The following is a 16,893-nucleotide window of genomic DNA, read 5'->3' as shown; positions in this document are numbered from 1 at the left end:
TAAAAAGCAAAAGACAAATGCTAAGTATTGCACAAATATACTAAATCACACTTCTATAAGCTATCAGTAGCATTTCACTCAATATAAAAAAGTGCTTCATGCCATACAGAAAATAAAACCCAGTACAGTATACTCATAGTCTCAATACAAAGTCACACATTATGAAGAATGTCATAAAGTGCCTTATGCAACAAATACATGTAATATAGCAAACAGACCATGGTGGCAATCACAAATCTTTACAGATGTTTCTCCATCGTTGCTCTGGGGATACCATTTAAGAGGATAACTAAGTGGTTCAATCTCTGAAACTCATATTTTTGGAAGTTCAAAAGCCAGTATATACACCGATCAGCTATAACATTAAAACCGCAAACATGTGGAGGGAATAACATTGATTACGTTGTGACAATGCCCTTCTTGAGGAGTGGGATATATTAGGCAGCAAGTGACCAGTCGATGTATTAAAAGCAGGAAAAATGGACAAGTGTAAGGATCTGAGCGACTGGGTCTAATCCTTTCCAAAATGGCAGGTATTCTGGTCTGTTTCCAAAATGTAGATGATATTGCAGGAATCAAAAGTGGTCCAAGGCTGATGGATGCACATAGGGAGTGAAGGCTGGGTTGTCTGGTCTGACTCTACAGAAGGGCTGCTGTAGAATAAATTGCGGAAAAAATGCTGATTATGATAGATATAAGAAGACATGGTACATACCAGCTTTCTATACAGCGACAGACCAGTCACCGTGCCCTTATGCACTGACAGAAGCACCTCTAATGGACACCTATGCATCAGAGCTGGAACCTGGAGTAATGGCAAAACATGGCCTAATCTGATGATTCACATTTTTTAACAGCATTTGGATAGCTAGGTAAGTTTGTACGGTTTACCTGTAGAAGAGATGACACAAGGATACATTATGGGAAAAAGGCAAGTCAGTGGAGACATTGTGATCTGGGATCTGCTGCTGGGTCCTGGTATTCATGTGGATATCACTTTCACACATACCAACTAGCTAATCATTGTTGCAGACCAAGTACATTCCTTCATGGCAACAATATTCCCTAATGTCAATGGCCTCTTTCAGCAAAATAATGCATCCTCCCAAACTGCAAAAATTGTGCCGTACTGGTTTGAGGAACATGACAAAGAATTCAATGCGACTTTAACTTAACTTCTGAATTCTAAAGCTCTCAATCTGATCCAGCATCTGTGCAATGTGCTGGAAGTACAAGTCTGAGCAATAGAGTCTCCTCCTCAGAACTTACAGGACTTAAAGGATCTGTTGCCAACATCTTGGTTCCAGATACCATAGGACACGTTCAGAGGTCTTGTGGAGTATGTGATAGACGTGTGTTATAAACCGCAACCAATTAGAGGAGACAAAGTTGCAGGAACAGGAGAGCAGCCTTCTTGACCAATGATGAGACAGGAAGTACATCTCAGACTACCTCAGATGCACTCTATGGATTAACTGTAGCCACAGATCACAGTTCTACCTTAAAGTGTTTTTTTTCATTAGAAATAAAAAAAAAAAAGTCAACACTTACTTATTCCTCCCCAGGCAGTCTTTCTTACCGCATCTTCTCCTCCCTGATCTTCTCCTGGCTCCTGCAGTATCCCGGGTCACCTCACCGCAAGCCAGATGGATACTCTTCCTTCTGTTTTGGAGCGTCAATTCTTGGCAGTCTCCTTCAGGCAGATCGGTGTATGTTGCGTCACTAGTGTCGTAGCGTTCACTGCCTAGCATGGAATGCTGAGCTATCGCCAAGACTGTGCATGCTCGCTATCTTGCGGCGAGTATTCATATACTACGGTCGTGGGACTGCGCGCATACACAGTCTTGGCAATAGCTCGGTAATCCCTGCTAGGCAGTGAACACTACGTCACTAGTGATGTAGCGTACATTGACCTGAAGGAAGGAGACTGCCGAGAATGGAAGCTTCGTCACCAGAAGAAGAAGAATCGTCCAGCTAGAGGTGACGTGACCCGGGGGACTGCAGGAGCCAGGAGAAAATCAGCAAGGAGTAGATGCAGGAAGAAGACAGAACCCCTTTAATGGAACGGAGCCACCAAAAGAACCCCGTTAAGGACCAAGTCCTGGGTAAAATAAACGGCAGGAAATTACCCCCTATTAGTTCTGACTTATCATTCTTGAGGTCATAACTGGACAGACGCTTTAAACTGCTTTGATCCAGCCCTTTTTATTGTTGATTTAGAACCTCTTGGTTATCCATCTGATAGTTCAATCCCACCGGGCCCATACTGCAGCTTATATGAGCTCTACAAGTGCTGACTTTTCGTCAACATTTGATCTGTCTTTTATCACATGCAGGAATCCATTTGTAGGGGGTCCATAATTAGCTTAAAACTCCTTTTTATAGGTATACATAGGCACATTACTGCAGTATAATATAGTGAAATACGAGTCCAAAAGAAAAAGGACTTAAACTAATTTTAAAGGGTGTTGGGAATTTCTTTGCAGTCATATTTCTTGTAAAGCGCAGTAAAAGGAGACATTTCTGAGAAATGAAAACTTGTCAAGCTTTTTTTTTTTTTTTTTTGTGACTTCGTTCACAGAAAGTATTCATGACTCTGTTAAGGACTGCCAAAGAAATTTTAGCGGAGATTTTACAATCTCCTCCTGAGATTTTATGCTTTGTAGGGAGGAAGAAAAAAAGCTTAGACCATAGTTGCTTTTAGCAGACGTGAGATCATATTGAGAGAGAGCTGCTTTGGTTTCATAGATGGTTTCTTCTGCCTCAGACAAAAACCAGCAGCCGCACCGCGAGACGTCCGATGGCTGTTATAAAATATTTGTGTGCCAATAACGTGCAGTGTAAATAATCACAGGAAATCGTTACTACTTCTCTATTTACTTTTCACAGCGAGACCTCTATACTGTTTAAAATCCAATTGAAAAGGAACAGTGTTAAATTGATTTTCTACTGCAGCGATCTGAAATCGGAATGTTTTATTTCGTAAACCGTAGATAAAAAAAGAATTGACATTGTGTCATGCAAAACCGGACAAATGAGTTTGGTAATGACCAGAGACCAGATGATAAATTTCCTCATTTTGAAGTTTTACATTTTGTGTTTGTCTGTTTTAATTTTTCATGGAATCTAAATATACTGAAAATACACTTTTTTGTCAAAAAGACAGGCTAATGGTAAGATAATTTATGAGTTACAGTCTGTATTATAGCACATCTTATCCACCGCTACATTCAGAATCCTACAGGCTGTGAAGCTGAAAACTCCCGGTAGTCCCTGATTGTTCAATACCTGCTCATGGGAAATCTTTATACCAGGCTCTGTTGAGTAATCTGGTGTAGGAAAAACTAGAATGTAGTGCAGAATTAGGGAGCTCAACTGTGGGGGTATGTTGTGGAATGTGGCTTTGTGCCATAATTCAGGGGGATTTAAAACGAATGGTGCAAAAGTGAAGCTGATTTATTCATTCATGAATTGACATACAAAATCTAGAATAACATGAAAAGATAGAAGAACTTTTCAGGTTTTTAATGCACCTTACAGATGTTGGATGTGGGCACCGTTGGTGGCGCTAGACAACCTAGAACAACTCATCTCTGCTGCGGGGGCATTGAAACTGAGGATATGCCAGGACGTATCTGGGCAGAATTAGACTACCAATCTGACATTTGCCATGTCACCACTGGTGCCCATATCGAACATCTGTCAAGTGCATTCAGAATTTGAAGAGTTCTTTTATGGGTAGTCCAACTTTTTTTATTATTCTAATCATCCCTTGTGCTGCCCACATAAACTTTGTAAAATACTTAGAATCTAGTAAATGTGCCCATTCTCCTTGTTGGCGGTGTATCACTTGACCTGCCATGTCACCATTTCCTCACTGGTGATGCTCTGTTTTGGGACGGGCAAAGCATAGGCATAGGACAGGCTGCAGCAATCAAATGTGTATACAGGTACATCACCACTACAGTCCTGTAAATAGAAATTGGTGGAGAGGACCTGAGCAGCTGCACTGTATCAGCAGGGGATTTACCAGGTAAGTATTGTATTATTTTGTAACATTCCCTCCCACTTGTGTGAAATCCCAAAGTGGTCACTTCATATGCTGTATGAGTTTCAATTTTATTGTTCAATATAGGTTTGAAGTTGGTGGTTCGAAGACTATAGAATTTAGTTTAGTAGGGTATGGAAAAGCCTAATGACGCAGCTCCTTTCCCAACCAATCAGCATCAAACTGATGAGAGGAGCTAAAGTTATATAAATCATAAAGTTCTGGAAACTTCTGAAGAGAGATAGCAGGTGTAGTGACAGTTGAACAAATAGCTGGCTTAAGGAATGTAACATTGCAGGTCCTGACCATTTGTTTCCTGGATAGGATGATTGAAGGATAAAAAGGGGCAAACGTACTGGCTGAAGGTATCCCAGGGCCCTGGTGAAAAATCCAGATCAGTAGTATGGGAGCAGGAAGAAAGGTTATAGTGCTGTGAGCCACCACCTTTAAAATGGGCATTGTTGACTGAAATAAAACAGGGTGCTGACCCTTTGCATCACCCAAAATGTAGAATAAATATGAGTTTTAAGTTAAAGTGCCTGATTCTTTGGAGTCTCTTCTCAAGGGAACCACTACACCACAACATCACACCAGGGAGCAGCAGCCAGCCTGTACCATCAGTCCCCAACCTTTCACGGTGATGTACCCAGGTGGGAGTTATGACATTGTAGCCATCGTGATCCAAACCTCCTACTCTGGGATATTACGCTGCCACAACTTTTCCAGAAACCATACAAACTCTTTTTCCAATTTCCGTAAGCTAGTATTATGTAGCTCAATAGTTGACAAAATTACTTTATAATGCTGTGGTCATGAGGTGGATTCCTAGTGAGCATCACCTCCTTGGAGCTTATATTGGTCACCCTTGCAATTAAAGCTTTTATAATAGTGGATGTTGACCGCTTTTGGCGCTGCCTATTTTGGAACCCCAATGAAATGAGCGCTTTTTATGAGATTTCTTGATTGAGGGATCCGTGAAGGAAGGTATAGCACCACATATTCCATTAGTTGCAGTATGATTTGTTGTGTGAATAACTGCGAGTGGTTATGTTGGCTGATCATGGTGAAAATCTATAGTTAAAGCCTTGTAAAAACCATATAATTTAATTTTTATGGTCCATGAAAAACTTTACATAGTAGTGATTAATCATCAGGAGAAAAGTCTATATAGTCATCATAGATCTGTTATACACTAAATATTGTTCATGGGTTGGATGTTAATAATAATATGATCCCAGTGAAGGAAGAGAAGAACTGAACACTTGTGATGACTTACTCTTTTTTATACCTTTTACTTTAGTTTTTAGCTATTTTCTGTCAGCCTACTGGAGTTGTTCTTTAATTCGAACAGAGTAGATGAATGCTAGATAATATAGATACACTCTTTGGATGTGGAATGGTTTTCTCATAAGCTGTACCATTCTCTCCATGCTCAATATCAGATCAATTGGAAAAATTGAGTTAAAGAGATAATTTAAAGGTACTTTTTAATTTTATTTTCCATTTATATACTTTTATAGCGCGTAAATTAGACATGTCATTAAATTGGAAGTGTTTTTTAGTCCCAATTACTAGGACTGCTGCTATCCCAAGAATGAGGTGATAGATCCCTTTCTCAACTGCTATGTATAAAGGCCCAATTAGACACAAAGATTCTCGCACAAAGCTGTCTTTTGAGCGATAACTGTTGAGTCTAAATGCATTGACAGCTAAAGAATAGTTTTCTAGAATTGAGCAATGAACTCTTATCAGCTATGCAGGGTGTTATCATAGTCGGCAGTGCTGATAAGATTCTTTCAGCTTGTGTCCTGCTGGTTGTTCACAGCGGGAAGCGAGCTGTAAGTGCAGAGAACAATGCAGCTGTTTGCTTATGCAAAACAGCTGTATTCAATAGCTGCAGTGTCCCTCTCCACCTGCATAGCTCTTTAGTAACTACTTAGCTACTATAGACTTTGCAAAAATGATCGCTCAAAACTGTCACTCAAACTGTTAGATGATCACTCAAAAATCACTCAATCAGTGTAAATGGGGTCTTAGCTGTCAAACCCTATTGAAAAAAATGCGATTTACAGAAATCACTGCCTCATGGTTTTCCCAGGTCCTTTGTTTGCTTCCATGTTAATAGAAACCTTATATCACTTCCAGGGGATAAGAATTCCTTCTGGTCATGTGATGGAAACACAGGTATCATTGTGAAGAATTGGACATTGGTGTGTCCATCCCCTGTTTAGGACAGATTTTTATCCAAAGTAAGGTTTCTATAAATTGACAGCAAGCAGAGTTCCTTGAAACCAAAAAAAGACTTTATACAGAAAAGTACCAAATATGGATAATTACATAACTTTTCATTATCCAAACTATAACACTTATTTGTTGAAACTGGAATACCCCTTTAATTCAAATGTGTAGCGATGCAAAACTCCATTGTTTACAGCTACTTAGGTTTCTAATGAATGTTTATTGATTAGCAAAGTTAAAGTGAATAAAGCAGCTTCCTCTAAACCTTGTGTGTAACTAAGAAATTAGAATGTGCACTGCTTTCACAAAAACCCATGACACAGAAATCCGTTATTTGCTATTTACATGGGATTTTCCATTGATGCATTTTAATGAGTTCTCCTCCACTCTCCGATGACACTGTTACAGATAGGCAGAGTCCTCTCGAGAACGCTTCATGTTGTTGTTTAAACAAACTACAAGGAAGAGCAGGTCCCTGCGGGTGACACCTTTCATGAGTTGTGCTGGAGAAGCAATTTTCACATGCAGTAAGGATTCTGATTATTTATGTCTTCTATAATAGATGTCACATGACTACAGCTCTGAGGAATATTGATTCTGCTGCGTTCCGCCCGTTTCTGACTCCCTATGTGCATACACGATTATTAAAGATGTAGGAATGAAATAGCCAGATGCACTTTATCACCAGATGTTATTACTTAAAAGAAAGCCGTTTTATTAATGACTATCCGAAGATCCAGCATCAAGGACCAAAGTGTTTGTATGTGTCCCCTGATGATTGGTTATCTGCTCTATAGCATACTAGATGCTATACACATACTGCTAAACTGAGTAAAGGAAAGCTTATATAGGTTGTCACTCTTGTATTAACTGTGCTGCGGTAAACTAATTTCCATAGGTTGCTCAGCATTATATACTGTAGCAGAATATGAGTGTTGCTCTTTTTGCAATCCCCCCTATCTTGCAGAGTCTGTTACTGTACCTTCGGATTGCAAGACAACATTTGGTTTCTGCCCTGTATGACCACCGTTCAAGTACATTTAGCCATCGCCTCTGTAATGCACAGTCTCTCAATGCTGCCGAACGAAACAGAGCAACCTCAGCTTTGACTTCATTTGGGACAAACGAGCCATTTGGGGTTTGACAGGATTTGCCTACCGCTAGCTCTGGTGATAAAGTTTCGTCCAAGTCCTCCTTGACATTCTTTAGGTGTGATGTAGATTCTACCTTCCACAATGCTGGAATGTGAGCATAGTTTGGCCAGATTGCTGTGTCTTCTTGGCTTGCATGGCTAAAGAAAAATTCCCGGCCACTCGGCTAGACGGGATAATGGCCAACACTCTTTGCAACTGCACATCATGCTGTAAAACGTTAATAAACCATCCAACGCCACAGTTTGATAGCAACTGGTAGAACATGGGTGGCAAGCAGCGAGGAATCGAGTGGAACCGGCTCTTGAATGGCTTACAACTTCACTCTACATATCAGCTCCAGAATTCTTTCTTTATTCTGCCTCTCTCAACAATGGTGTTTCCATTTCAAAGTAACTTCTCTGGTCCATCCTTCAGATGCAGGGAGCTCTGTTCCTCCTGTCTCTCCATGTCTCACTCATAACTCAAATACACCACCAAAAACAGCTCTCGACTCGCCAGACTCACTGCTGCCTTACAATAATAACCATTTAAAGGAACACACTTATGAAAAACCAACATCAGTTTTTTCCCATTAGACTATTGTTTTTTGGGTTTTTTCTGCATAAAGACATGCAGGAAAGTCTCCCAGCGGATACCTGCAATTGCACAGGTTGTAACCATTAAAAAAGAAGACCAATTGGTTTCCATGAACCAGGATGCTTTTATTTCATGGTACTAACTCATAAATTACTGTCAACTTCTGAACATTTCCAGATGGCAGATTACAAACCGTTATGTAGTACTTCAGCTCAGGTTCACTTGGACCTGTGGGTAAATGCTCTGTATGCAGATCTTTTGCTTCTTAGCGCACCACCTAATTTATTAGGTAGACTCTTTGGCTTGAGAAGGCACTCTGCTTTGTGCCATGGACTGTACTCTTCAGTGGTGTATACCACAATGTTTTCAGGTACTAGCCAGTCTGCTCTGTCCCTTAATTGCCTACTTGCTACCACTTCTTCTTCTCACTACTAACTGCACCACAGAAGCGAGTCACTATTTACAGAACCTTTGAAACATCTGAGCAACGTGATCTAGCATATTTTCAATGTCCTCATGTTTTTCAGCCTTGGTGGTGTCCTACGGTAAAATCCGGCCATACTTAACCATGCCTACACATACTACCGCCTTGCACTGTATTTTTTGCAACCACTTTTTTAATGCTTACTAAAACTGAATGATCAGCTGACCATTCACTCGTTCGTTGGCTGATCATTGGTCCCTTTACATGGCTCAATTGTTGGGAGAATGGGCGTTCGGAGGAATGATGAAGACTGATAATAATCAGCCCATGTAAAAGGACCTTAACAATGCAATAATAAGATTCCATCAGTTCCTATCCTACCCAGGTGAAGGTGGTCTGTTCCCATGTATATAGGGAATTATTAGGAGTTGTGTGTGTCCTGAGGGGGAAGTCATGAAAGAGTATGCCATACTGACACATTGAAGTGTTACTAATAATCTTGGGAAATATATTTCTATACCAAACATACAATGTTGTAGATTGAAAACTCTATTCTGCAGTCAAATGCTTGCACATGTGCTCTCACCCAGCTAGCAGTGCATGGATAGTGCAGTTGTCACATTGGATTTATAGTTAGATACGTTAGACTGAAGCACAGTTGGCGGATATCACATACCTTATGTATCCTACTTTTTCATTTCATTACAGGAGGGCTTTGCAGTAATTGTCCTGAATCCAAACGAAAACTACATTGAAGTAGAGAAAAGCAAACCTCTGGCACAGCAACAGTCTCCAGACAGCTCTGATGAGCCTGCAGAGAAGAGGGAGCGAAAAGAAAGGATCCTAAAAGATAACAAGAAACGGAGAGACTTTTATGAAAAATACAGGAACCCCCAAAAAGAAAAGGAGACTATGCAACTGTACATAAGAGTAAGTCATCTGGTTCATTTTGCAGGGATTTTCCTCTTTGCTATACCTTTCATGGAGCCTAATAACTTCAGCAAAGTGTTTCTGTATAAAAAAGTAATTACTTGCATATCAGTCGGATATGCCATCAATATGTAATCACTGCTGGGATTGCCACTGATTACTAGAAGGAAAGTTTTGTGGCACCCTAGAGCCCTTCACCTTTGACCAGGCACTGCGACACCTTCGTCTGTGTACAGTATGGTATTGCAACTAAGCTCTATTCTGATGGATTTCTGGTGTTTAATATTGCAAGGTGATGCTCAAAAAATGTAGAACGCAATAGGAATTGAAACTTGCTTATTGGTTAGTATACAGGAACTTCTGCACACTCCTGAAATATGCAGTTTTGTAGAAATTTGACAGCAAAGCAAGGATTTTTCCTTGCTTGGGTTTTCTCAATATTATTTAATATCCATCACCAAAAAGGGATAATTTTTGTATTCGATAATTACAGTTTGAGCTGCTGGGAGTCATATCGTCCAGACTCTTGCTAACCTCTGACATGTCATGGGACATTGGAGAGACTTTATTGAACACTTGTTTCAGTTTTCTGGCATAAAAAAGTCACATATTTTGGCACGAAGCTTTAGCGCTTAAAAATGTGAGACTTTTTTATTTTAAGCTGTCATCACTTTAACCCCTTCCCGCTCCAGGACGTACATTTACGTCCTGGAGCATCGGGGTATGTATGAGGAGAGGTTGCGGGGCGACCCCTCTTCATACAGCGAGTGCATCAACTGTTTATTACAGCTGACACCCGCGGGCAATAGCTGCCATTGGCCGTACGGCCGATCGCGGCTATTAACCCTTTAAATGCCGCGGTCAATTCTGACAGCAGCATTTAAATTCCCTGAACGATGTTCATGGGTCCTGTACGATCCCTCCGCGGTGAGATCGGGGGAGCCATGCAGGTGTCATGGCTGCTGGGGGCCTTCTGAAAGGCTCCAGGGCTGCCTTGAGAGACCGCCTATCAAGCCATCCTCGTAGTGCATTATTTACCCCACATGGTGAACATCGTCCGAAAAGAAAAAATAGAGAACGACAAAAATGCACTTTTTCAGTTACTTTGTCTCCCAGAAAAAATGCAATAAAAAGCGATCAAAAAGTCGTATGTATTCCATACTAACGGTAACTACAGGACATCCCGCAAAAAACGAGCCCTTGCTCAACCACGTCGACGGAAAAATAAAAAAGTTATTGCGCGCAGAAGATGGCGGCAGAAAATAATTTAAAAAAATTAAATGTCTTTGAAAAAAAAAAAAAAAGTAGCACAGTAAAAAAACTATACAAGTTTGGTATCATAGTAATTGCGCTGACCCATAGAATAAAGTTATCACGTTGTTTTTGTTGCAGTTTGTGCACCTTAGAAACAAGACGTACTGAAAGATGGTGGAATGTCGTTTTTGTTTTTTTTTTCATTTTACTCCACCCTGGAATTTTTTAAAAGTTTTTCAGTACATTATATGGTACTTTAAATAGCACTATTGAAAAATACAACTCGTCCCGCAAAAAACAAGCCCTCATACAGCGACGTCGATGGATAAAAGAAGGAGTTATGATTTTTTTAAAGGGGGGAGGAAAAGAAAAAAAGTTTAGAAAGGGAGTGTAGTTAGCTTGGCGACTAGATGTGTGTTACCTTCATGAATTGGGACCTTTTAGAAATTTGCAAAATGTTTGTGTAATCTTCATCCAGAAGGAAAGGTAGAGTAAAAAGTCGCCAGGCATCTTTTTCGACATGAGTGTTATATTTAAAGATGTGCCAAATATATCAAACAATCTGCAATTCTGATAAATGTGGCAAAAATAACAGCAACACTGTCTGAAGCAAAACTGACTTAGAAAATACTGTGATCAATTCTATCCAATATGACTAAAGTTTAGCTGCTTCACTCTGCAATTGGGCCAGAAAGTAGAAGTAGCTGGAAGGGAGCAGTAAGCTCTTAGAATTAGGTTCAGAGTGCAGGCAAGGGGTGGGCAGAGCAGCCAATAGGTGCAAAGCAGGAAGTGATGTCAGAGAGGGAGTGGTGTCTTGCTTTTGCTCGCATGCTTCATTTCTGTAATTGTACACGTTACAATGTTTTAGATTGATAATTTAACTGGTATTTACAGTTTTGCAAAAAAAGAAAGAAAATATTTCTCCAATGCATTTGGAACAACCCCCCCCCCCCCCCCCCTGAAGAATCTGTCTAAATAGTCTGGATTTAAAATGGGGTGGAGTGCTAAGGCAGCCGAAATGCAGTCCTAAGCTCTCACTCAGGACCTGAAGGTTGCGGGTTCAATTCCAGCTTGGTTCAGGTAGCCAGCTCAAGTCTTCCATCCTTCCGAGGTCAGTAAAAGAGGTACCTAGCTTAGTGGGGGCGTAATAAATAAAATTACCTGAAAGTGCTGCGGAATAAATTGGCCCTATACAAATAACAAGATTTAGCTTACCTTTTTTGTGTATACAGCTCAATTTGTCTTGTGGAGGCCAAGCTTTTTTACATTTAGAGTTTACTTTTACATTTTTTGTAACCTTCATAGATAAGTTAACTTAAATACTTTTTGAATCTCAGACTGCCCCCACTTTTCTTAGATTGTTAGCTGGGTCAATCAACCTTATGGAAAGGAAAGCCTCAGCCTTGGTAGAGTTTAATATGCACGATCATTTGTTCCCTCAGGAGAGGAAGACTGCCAGAGGTGTCTGGCAGCTGCTTATCTCCTTCATTTTATTGAAATAAACATGGTCGATCCATGTGAGCGCGATTACGAGAAAGCTGAGGAGATAGTGAGGGTTCGGCAGACGGCTGTCTGCTGGTCAGTAATAATACCTGGGTACGTTTCAATATACATTTTGAAAAATATGGAGAATTGCAAATGATGATAAGCCATTTCTAATGACTTTATGTAGTGAAGAAGGAAGCACATCCTCATTTGGAGTACAGTGGAAATAGTTTTCTGAATGCAGAGCGATTAAATGCATTTAGACCTGTTTTAAAAAAAGATCAAGGTTAAAATCCAGGCTCAGACCGCCACAGTGTGCACCTTGCACCAATTAACTGCAAAACATTGCCTTTCTGCCACATGATACGCAGGCCCCATTGTTCCAGAAAGTTTTATGTAGGTTGAGTGAATGGCTATAAATTGTCAGCTTTCATCTGTATTTGCCATGGCCTTATATCGATAAACTCATTCGAACGACTGACTTTAATCAGGTGGTACATTTTATGATCAAAATACCGCAACAGGATTCTCCACAAGTTGGCCAATACCCACTAATAGGCTAATTAACCTGTAATTTGAATGATTAATTCTCAATAATTAGGTGTGTTAATGAAAAAATGTCTCCATGCCTAGCAGCCTTATGTGATATTACCTTTTAAGTTTACGTATAAGTTAGCTAGTGTTCGATTGTGTAGAAATACAGTAAATGAACTTTGTATACAGTTGTTAAACTTTGTGGACACAGTCACTATAACTGTAGAGGTTTCTTATCTTTTGAAGTAGCACATTTCACAATTTAGCGGTATGGAAAAAGTTCAACATCTGGACTCTGTAACAAAGGTATCACCTCTGACCCTATTGAGGTTCCACCACCCAGTTCTTGCCATGTGTCTAAGACACATCACATCAGTTTATTTCAGCACATTTATTTGGGAACGGGTTATAGAAGAGCGTAATGCACCAATGTTACATCTGGGGTGCGAACAAAGAATTCACTCGTTATTTGACTATATAGGCTCTGTATAGTTTTTTTACAATGACTCGGTGTCGTATTTATAAATGACCTAGGTACAATTCCGAAATACACATATTTGGAGTTAGGATATTAGAAAATTACTTCTTCAGTTCTTGTTTTTTATGGGACACGATATTTGCTTTCATGAGGGAAAAATGAGGACTGTGGAGTGTGAAACCCCATCCTCACCTATGATATAATCAGGATACCCTGCCCTTGCCTTGTCCTGCTACAGCCTGGGGAACCTTTGCACCTTTGTAATGCTAGCACCATGGGATTGTTGTAGACCTCCAACCTCTAGGGTTAGAATACAGCGAGGGGCACGCACATCGTGACTTTACATGTGACCCATTTATTCATGCTTTTCACTGTTATAGGATCCCTATTAATACCTGTAAGAAATGAAGTAGGATTTCTAGAACAACCTCCTGGCATAAATGGTGTAATAAAACAGGCTTTTAGATAATGTTTTTGTAAACTTTATAGCATGGAAGCCATAACTCTCTCTGACCTATACTAATGTTAATGAGGCCTTCACTTTTTCGTTCTTAAAGTCCTTCTTGTTTCAGAAAATAAATGTTATTCTTTATATCATTAAAACTGTTTATCTTTTACTAGAATGGAGGATCAAGTAGGTTGAAATCCAGCACCATCCTTGTCTCCTCCGACACCTGCTGCCGGTAGAGTTATTAGACCCCCGTAGACATTAGACAGTCGGCTAATCCCACTGAAATTGGTGGATTTGGTTGCCATCTAATTCGTATGGCTACCTTTAGGGACCTTTCACACAGGCCGAAATTTATCTGCGTGGACAATTCTTTAGCTCCATGTTATCCTATGGGACTTAAAATCCACGTGTCTTTGTTTTAAATCTGCATGCGTTTTTCACAATGGCTGCTACTGTGGAATTAATTGTTGCGGATTTCTAACATATAGGAGATGTAATTTTGCAGTTTAACTCTGAGGAAAAAAAGCACAAGAAATTCAGCAAAATGTTAGGCAGAATGCCTTTCACATACAAAATGAATTACAAAATCTGCATTATTTGATAAAATTCGCAACTGCGCTGCATCCGGCAGAACAATTACGCCCATGTGAAAGGTCTCTTTCACATAGACTCTGTGGTGGCCATGTTACGTCCCTTATATATTAATTTTCTTGCACCTTTATTTTTTGGACGTTACCTAAGTAATCCAGTTCTCGGTGGTTGTGCACAGCCCCCCGATTTTTCTTTCTCTTTCAGTTTTATTCTCTTTCGTTCCTCTTGTCCTTATTCTATGTTTGAACAGGTTATAATAGGACCCCACTCTAACTTTTTTGTTCTATTTTACAACCCCTGCTTATTAAAGGGTGAGGTTTAATTTTTGATTGTCATTATGTAAAACCTTTTTTGTTAATATAAATGACACACCGTATTGTGTTCAGGCCAAACTCAGATATCAGAAATCTAGTAAATGGCGACTTATGCATTTACATATGAGCTACAGTGATCCATGTACTAGAGATGGTAGTACGCTCCAGTTACATGAGTGGTTGTCAGAAACTATATGGCAGATTTAACCTAAAAAGCAAACAAAAAAATTCCGCTAGCTGAATTTACTTGAATCCAGGGTGATTGAAAAAGAATGGTACAAAAGTAAAGCTGATTTACCCCTACATTAATTGATTTACCACAGCCAGAATGACATGAAAAGACAAAATAACTCTTCAAGTTTTTAATGCACCTTACAGATATTCGATGTGGATGCTGCTGCTATCAAGTCGGTAGTCCAGTTCTGTCCAGACGCATCCTCATGTATCCTTTGTTATTGATTTCCACCGCAGCGAGATGCATTGTTTTATATCATCTAGTGTCCTAAACAGCGTCCACATCGAACATCTGTAAGGTGCAATAAAAACTTGAAGAGTTCCTCTATCTTTTCATGCCATTCCAGTTGCTGTGCGCCAATTAATGTACGAATAATCCAGCTTCACTTTTGCCTTGCATTTTTTTTGTTCAATCATCTTGTAAAAGTTTTCATGAGAGATGTGCTATTTATTTTATTCTGCTCTGATCTATACAATACAGGGGGTGGACAAAAATATGGAAACCCCTGATCAATAGAACCTCGTTGCTTGGGCAGATGTTGACATTTCTGTCATATTACCTCCACTTAAAATCAGTCTCTACATCTTACTAATATACCTAAAATGTACTTGGTAGTGTGAAATATGATCCCATGTAACATAAAGCACGCATTCCATACGGTATATAGCGGTCAGTGACATTTTATTGGCGAGGTTACGTCCAATAGGACATTTCACAGTACAACCAAATGGATGAGAAAACTGTACCTGCTTAGTCTGGGTGACCTGTTGTATTTGTAATATCTTTCAGACTTCTAGTTTTATTAGATTTCTTCGTTACGTATATGGCGCTGACACATTCTGTAACGCTGTACGCGAAACCTCTTCACTTTCTGCGTTCGTTTTATCTGGTCCCTTGTGGGATGCATGGTCTTCTCATTTTCTAATACGCCTTTCCTAATGAACTCACCAATTAGAAGCGATGACTGGAGAACTCCAGGTTACGCCGAGCCCGTCATTATTTTAGCATAACCCGTGTATATTCTGAATATATACGACGGCTACGTGTTATCTTTCTTAATCCTCAGGCATTTAGGATTAATATACGTGGCCAACTCCATGGGCAATTTGTCTGACACTATATGGTTTCGTTGTTTGACATAACTATTTGTCTTTTCTCCCAGACTAAAGAGAAGCTCTCCTCCCTCTGATAGAGAAGATTTCAGTGCTTCTATTGAAAGCATCTGAACTACTTCACCACATCTTCACACTGTGCTCGTCTGTTAATCTTGACAAAAGAAATCCAGCACAAAGCACAGACAGCCAGTTATAATGAGCAGCAAGTGCAAAATGATCTCAGGGCCTGGCTATATGCTTAAGCAAAATATAATTATATTTTCACAGCCGCACTATTCAGCCATTCATTCAATGAAGCAAAATTACAGCGGATTAATGATCTATACCACCAGCATTTCAATGCACCTGGGAGAGCCACTTACAAAAGGCCTAATTCCACCTTTGCTGTTTAGTGCATTACCCCCCACGAGCTGATGCTTCCCCGGATACATTGTACATATACCTGCACCTGTTCCTTCCATACTGTCTGATTGCCCATCTCGCCTTTCTCTCCGCAGTTACTTTATTTATTTTTTCATACTTTTAGCTTTTTTTTTTTTTTTTCCTAGTCCGGTATCCCGCCATCTGTAAAATAAGTACTGTTTAAAGAAAATAAAGTGCAATGTGCTGTGAGACCCTAAGGCAGCATAGGGATTAAGTCTTACTCCAAGTATATTCAGCATAACTAGTCATGGACCATAAAAGATGGATGGGAAAAAAAACGGGGCAAAATAATGCTCGTAGCCGATCTGGTATGAAGAGTGGATCAGTGAAACTGAGCTCCGACACCATTATTGAGCCTTGAATAAACGGCCTGCTTTATCACCTCGAGTTTTAGGATGCAAAGCTAAAAAGGGATCATTGAATCATTATTTGAACCTAGTTTGCTGAAACGAAAAGCAATAAAAATATATGTTTAGCAAATAAAAAACACATTTCCACACTAACCTTCCTGTTACAACCGGATGAAGTGACTATTAATATTATCCCCCCCCCCCCCCCAACCCCACCCCGCTAGATTGATTGATTTTCAGTCCTGTAAGTTGGAGAATGTGTGTTTGACTAATGTGCCTGTGGTTGGAGTTAA

General features: G+C 39.9%; 1 protein-coding gene across 1 annotated transcript in view; it reads left to right on the top strand.

Moving 5' to 3' along the window:
* Positions 1-16,893, top strand: part of ARB2A (ARB2 cotranscriptional regulator A) — a 449,497-nt gene that overhangs the window by 156,118 nt on the left and 276,486 nt on the right. The window contains exon 7 of the mRNA XM_066602994.1: positions 9,149-9,370. Within this exon, the coding sequence (XP_066459091.1) occupies positions 9,149-9,370 (222 nt within the window). The remainder of the gene's footprint in view (positions 1-9,148; positions 9,371-16,893) is intronic.

Source organism: Eleutherodactylus coqui, chromosome 5, assembly GCF_035609145.1.
Source record: "Eleutherodactylus coqui strain aEleCoq1 chromosome 5, aEleCoq1.hap1, whole genome shotgun sequence".
NCBI classification, from domain to species: Eukaryota; Metazoa; Chordata; class Amphibia; order Anura; family Eleutherodactylidae; genus Eleutherodactylus; species Eleutherodactylus coqui.
The sequence above is the reverse complement of the archived record's forward strand: the minus strand, read 5'-3'. Positions and strand labels throughout refer to the sequence as shown.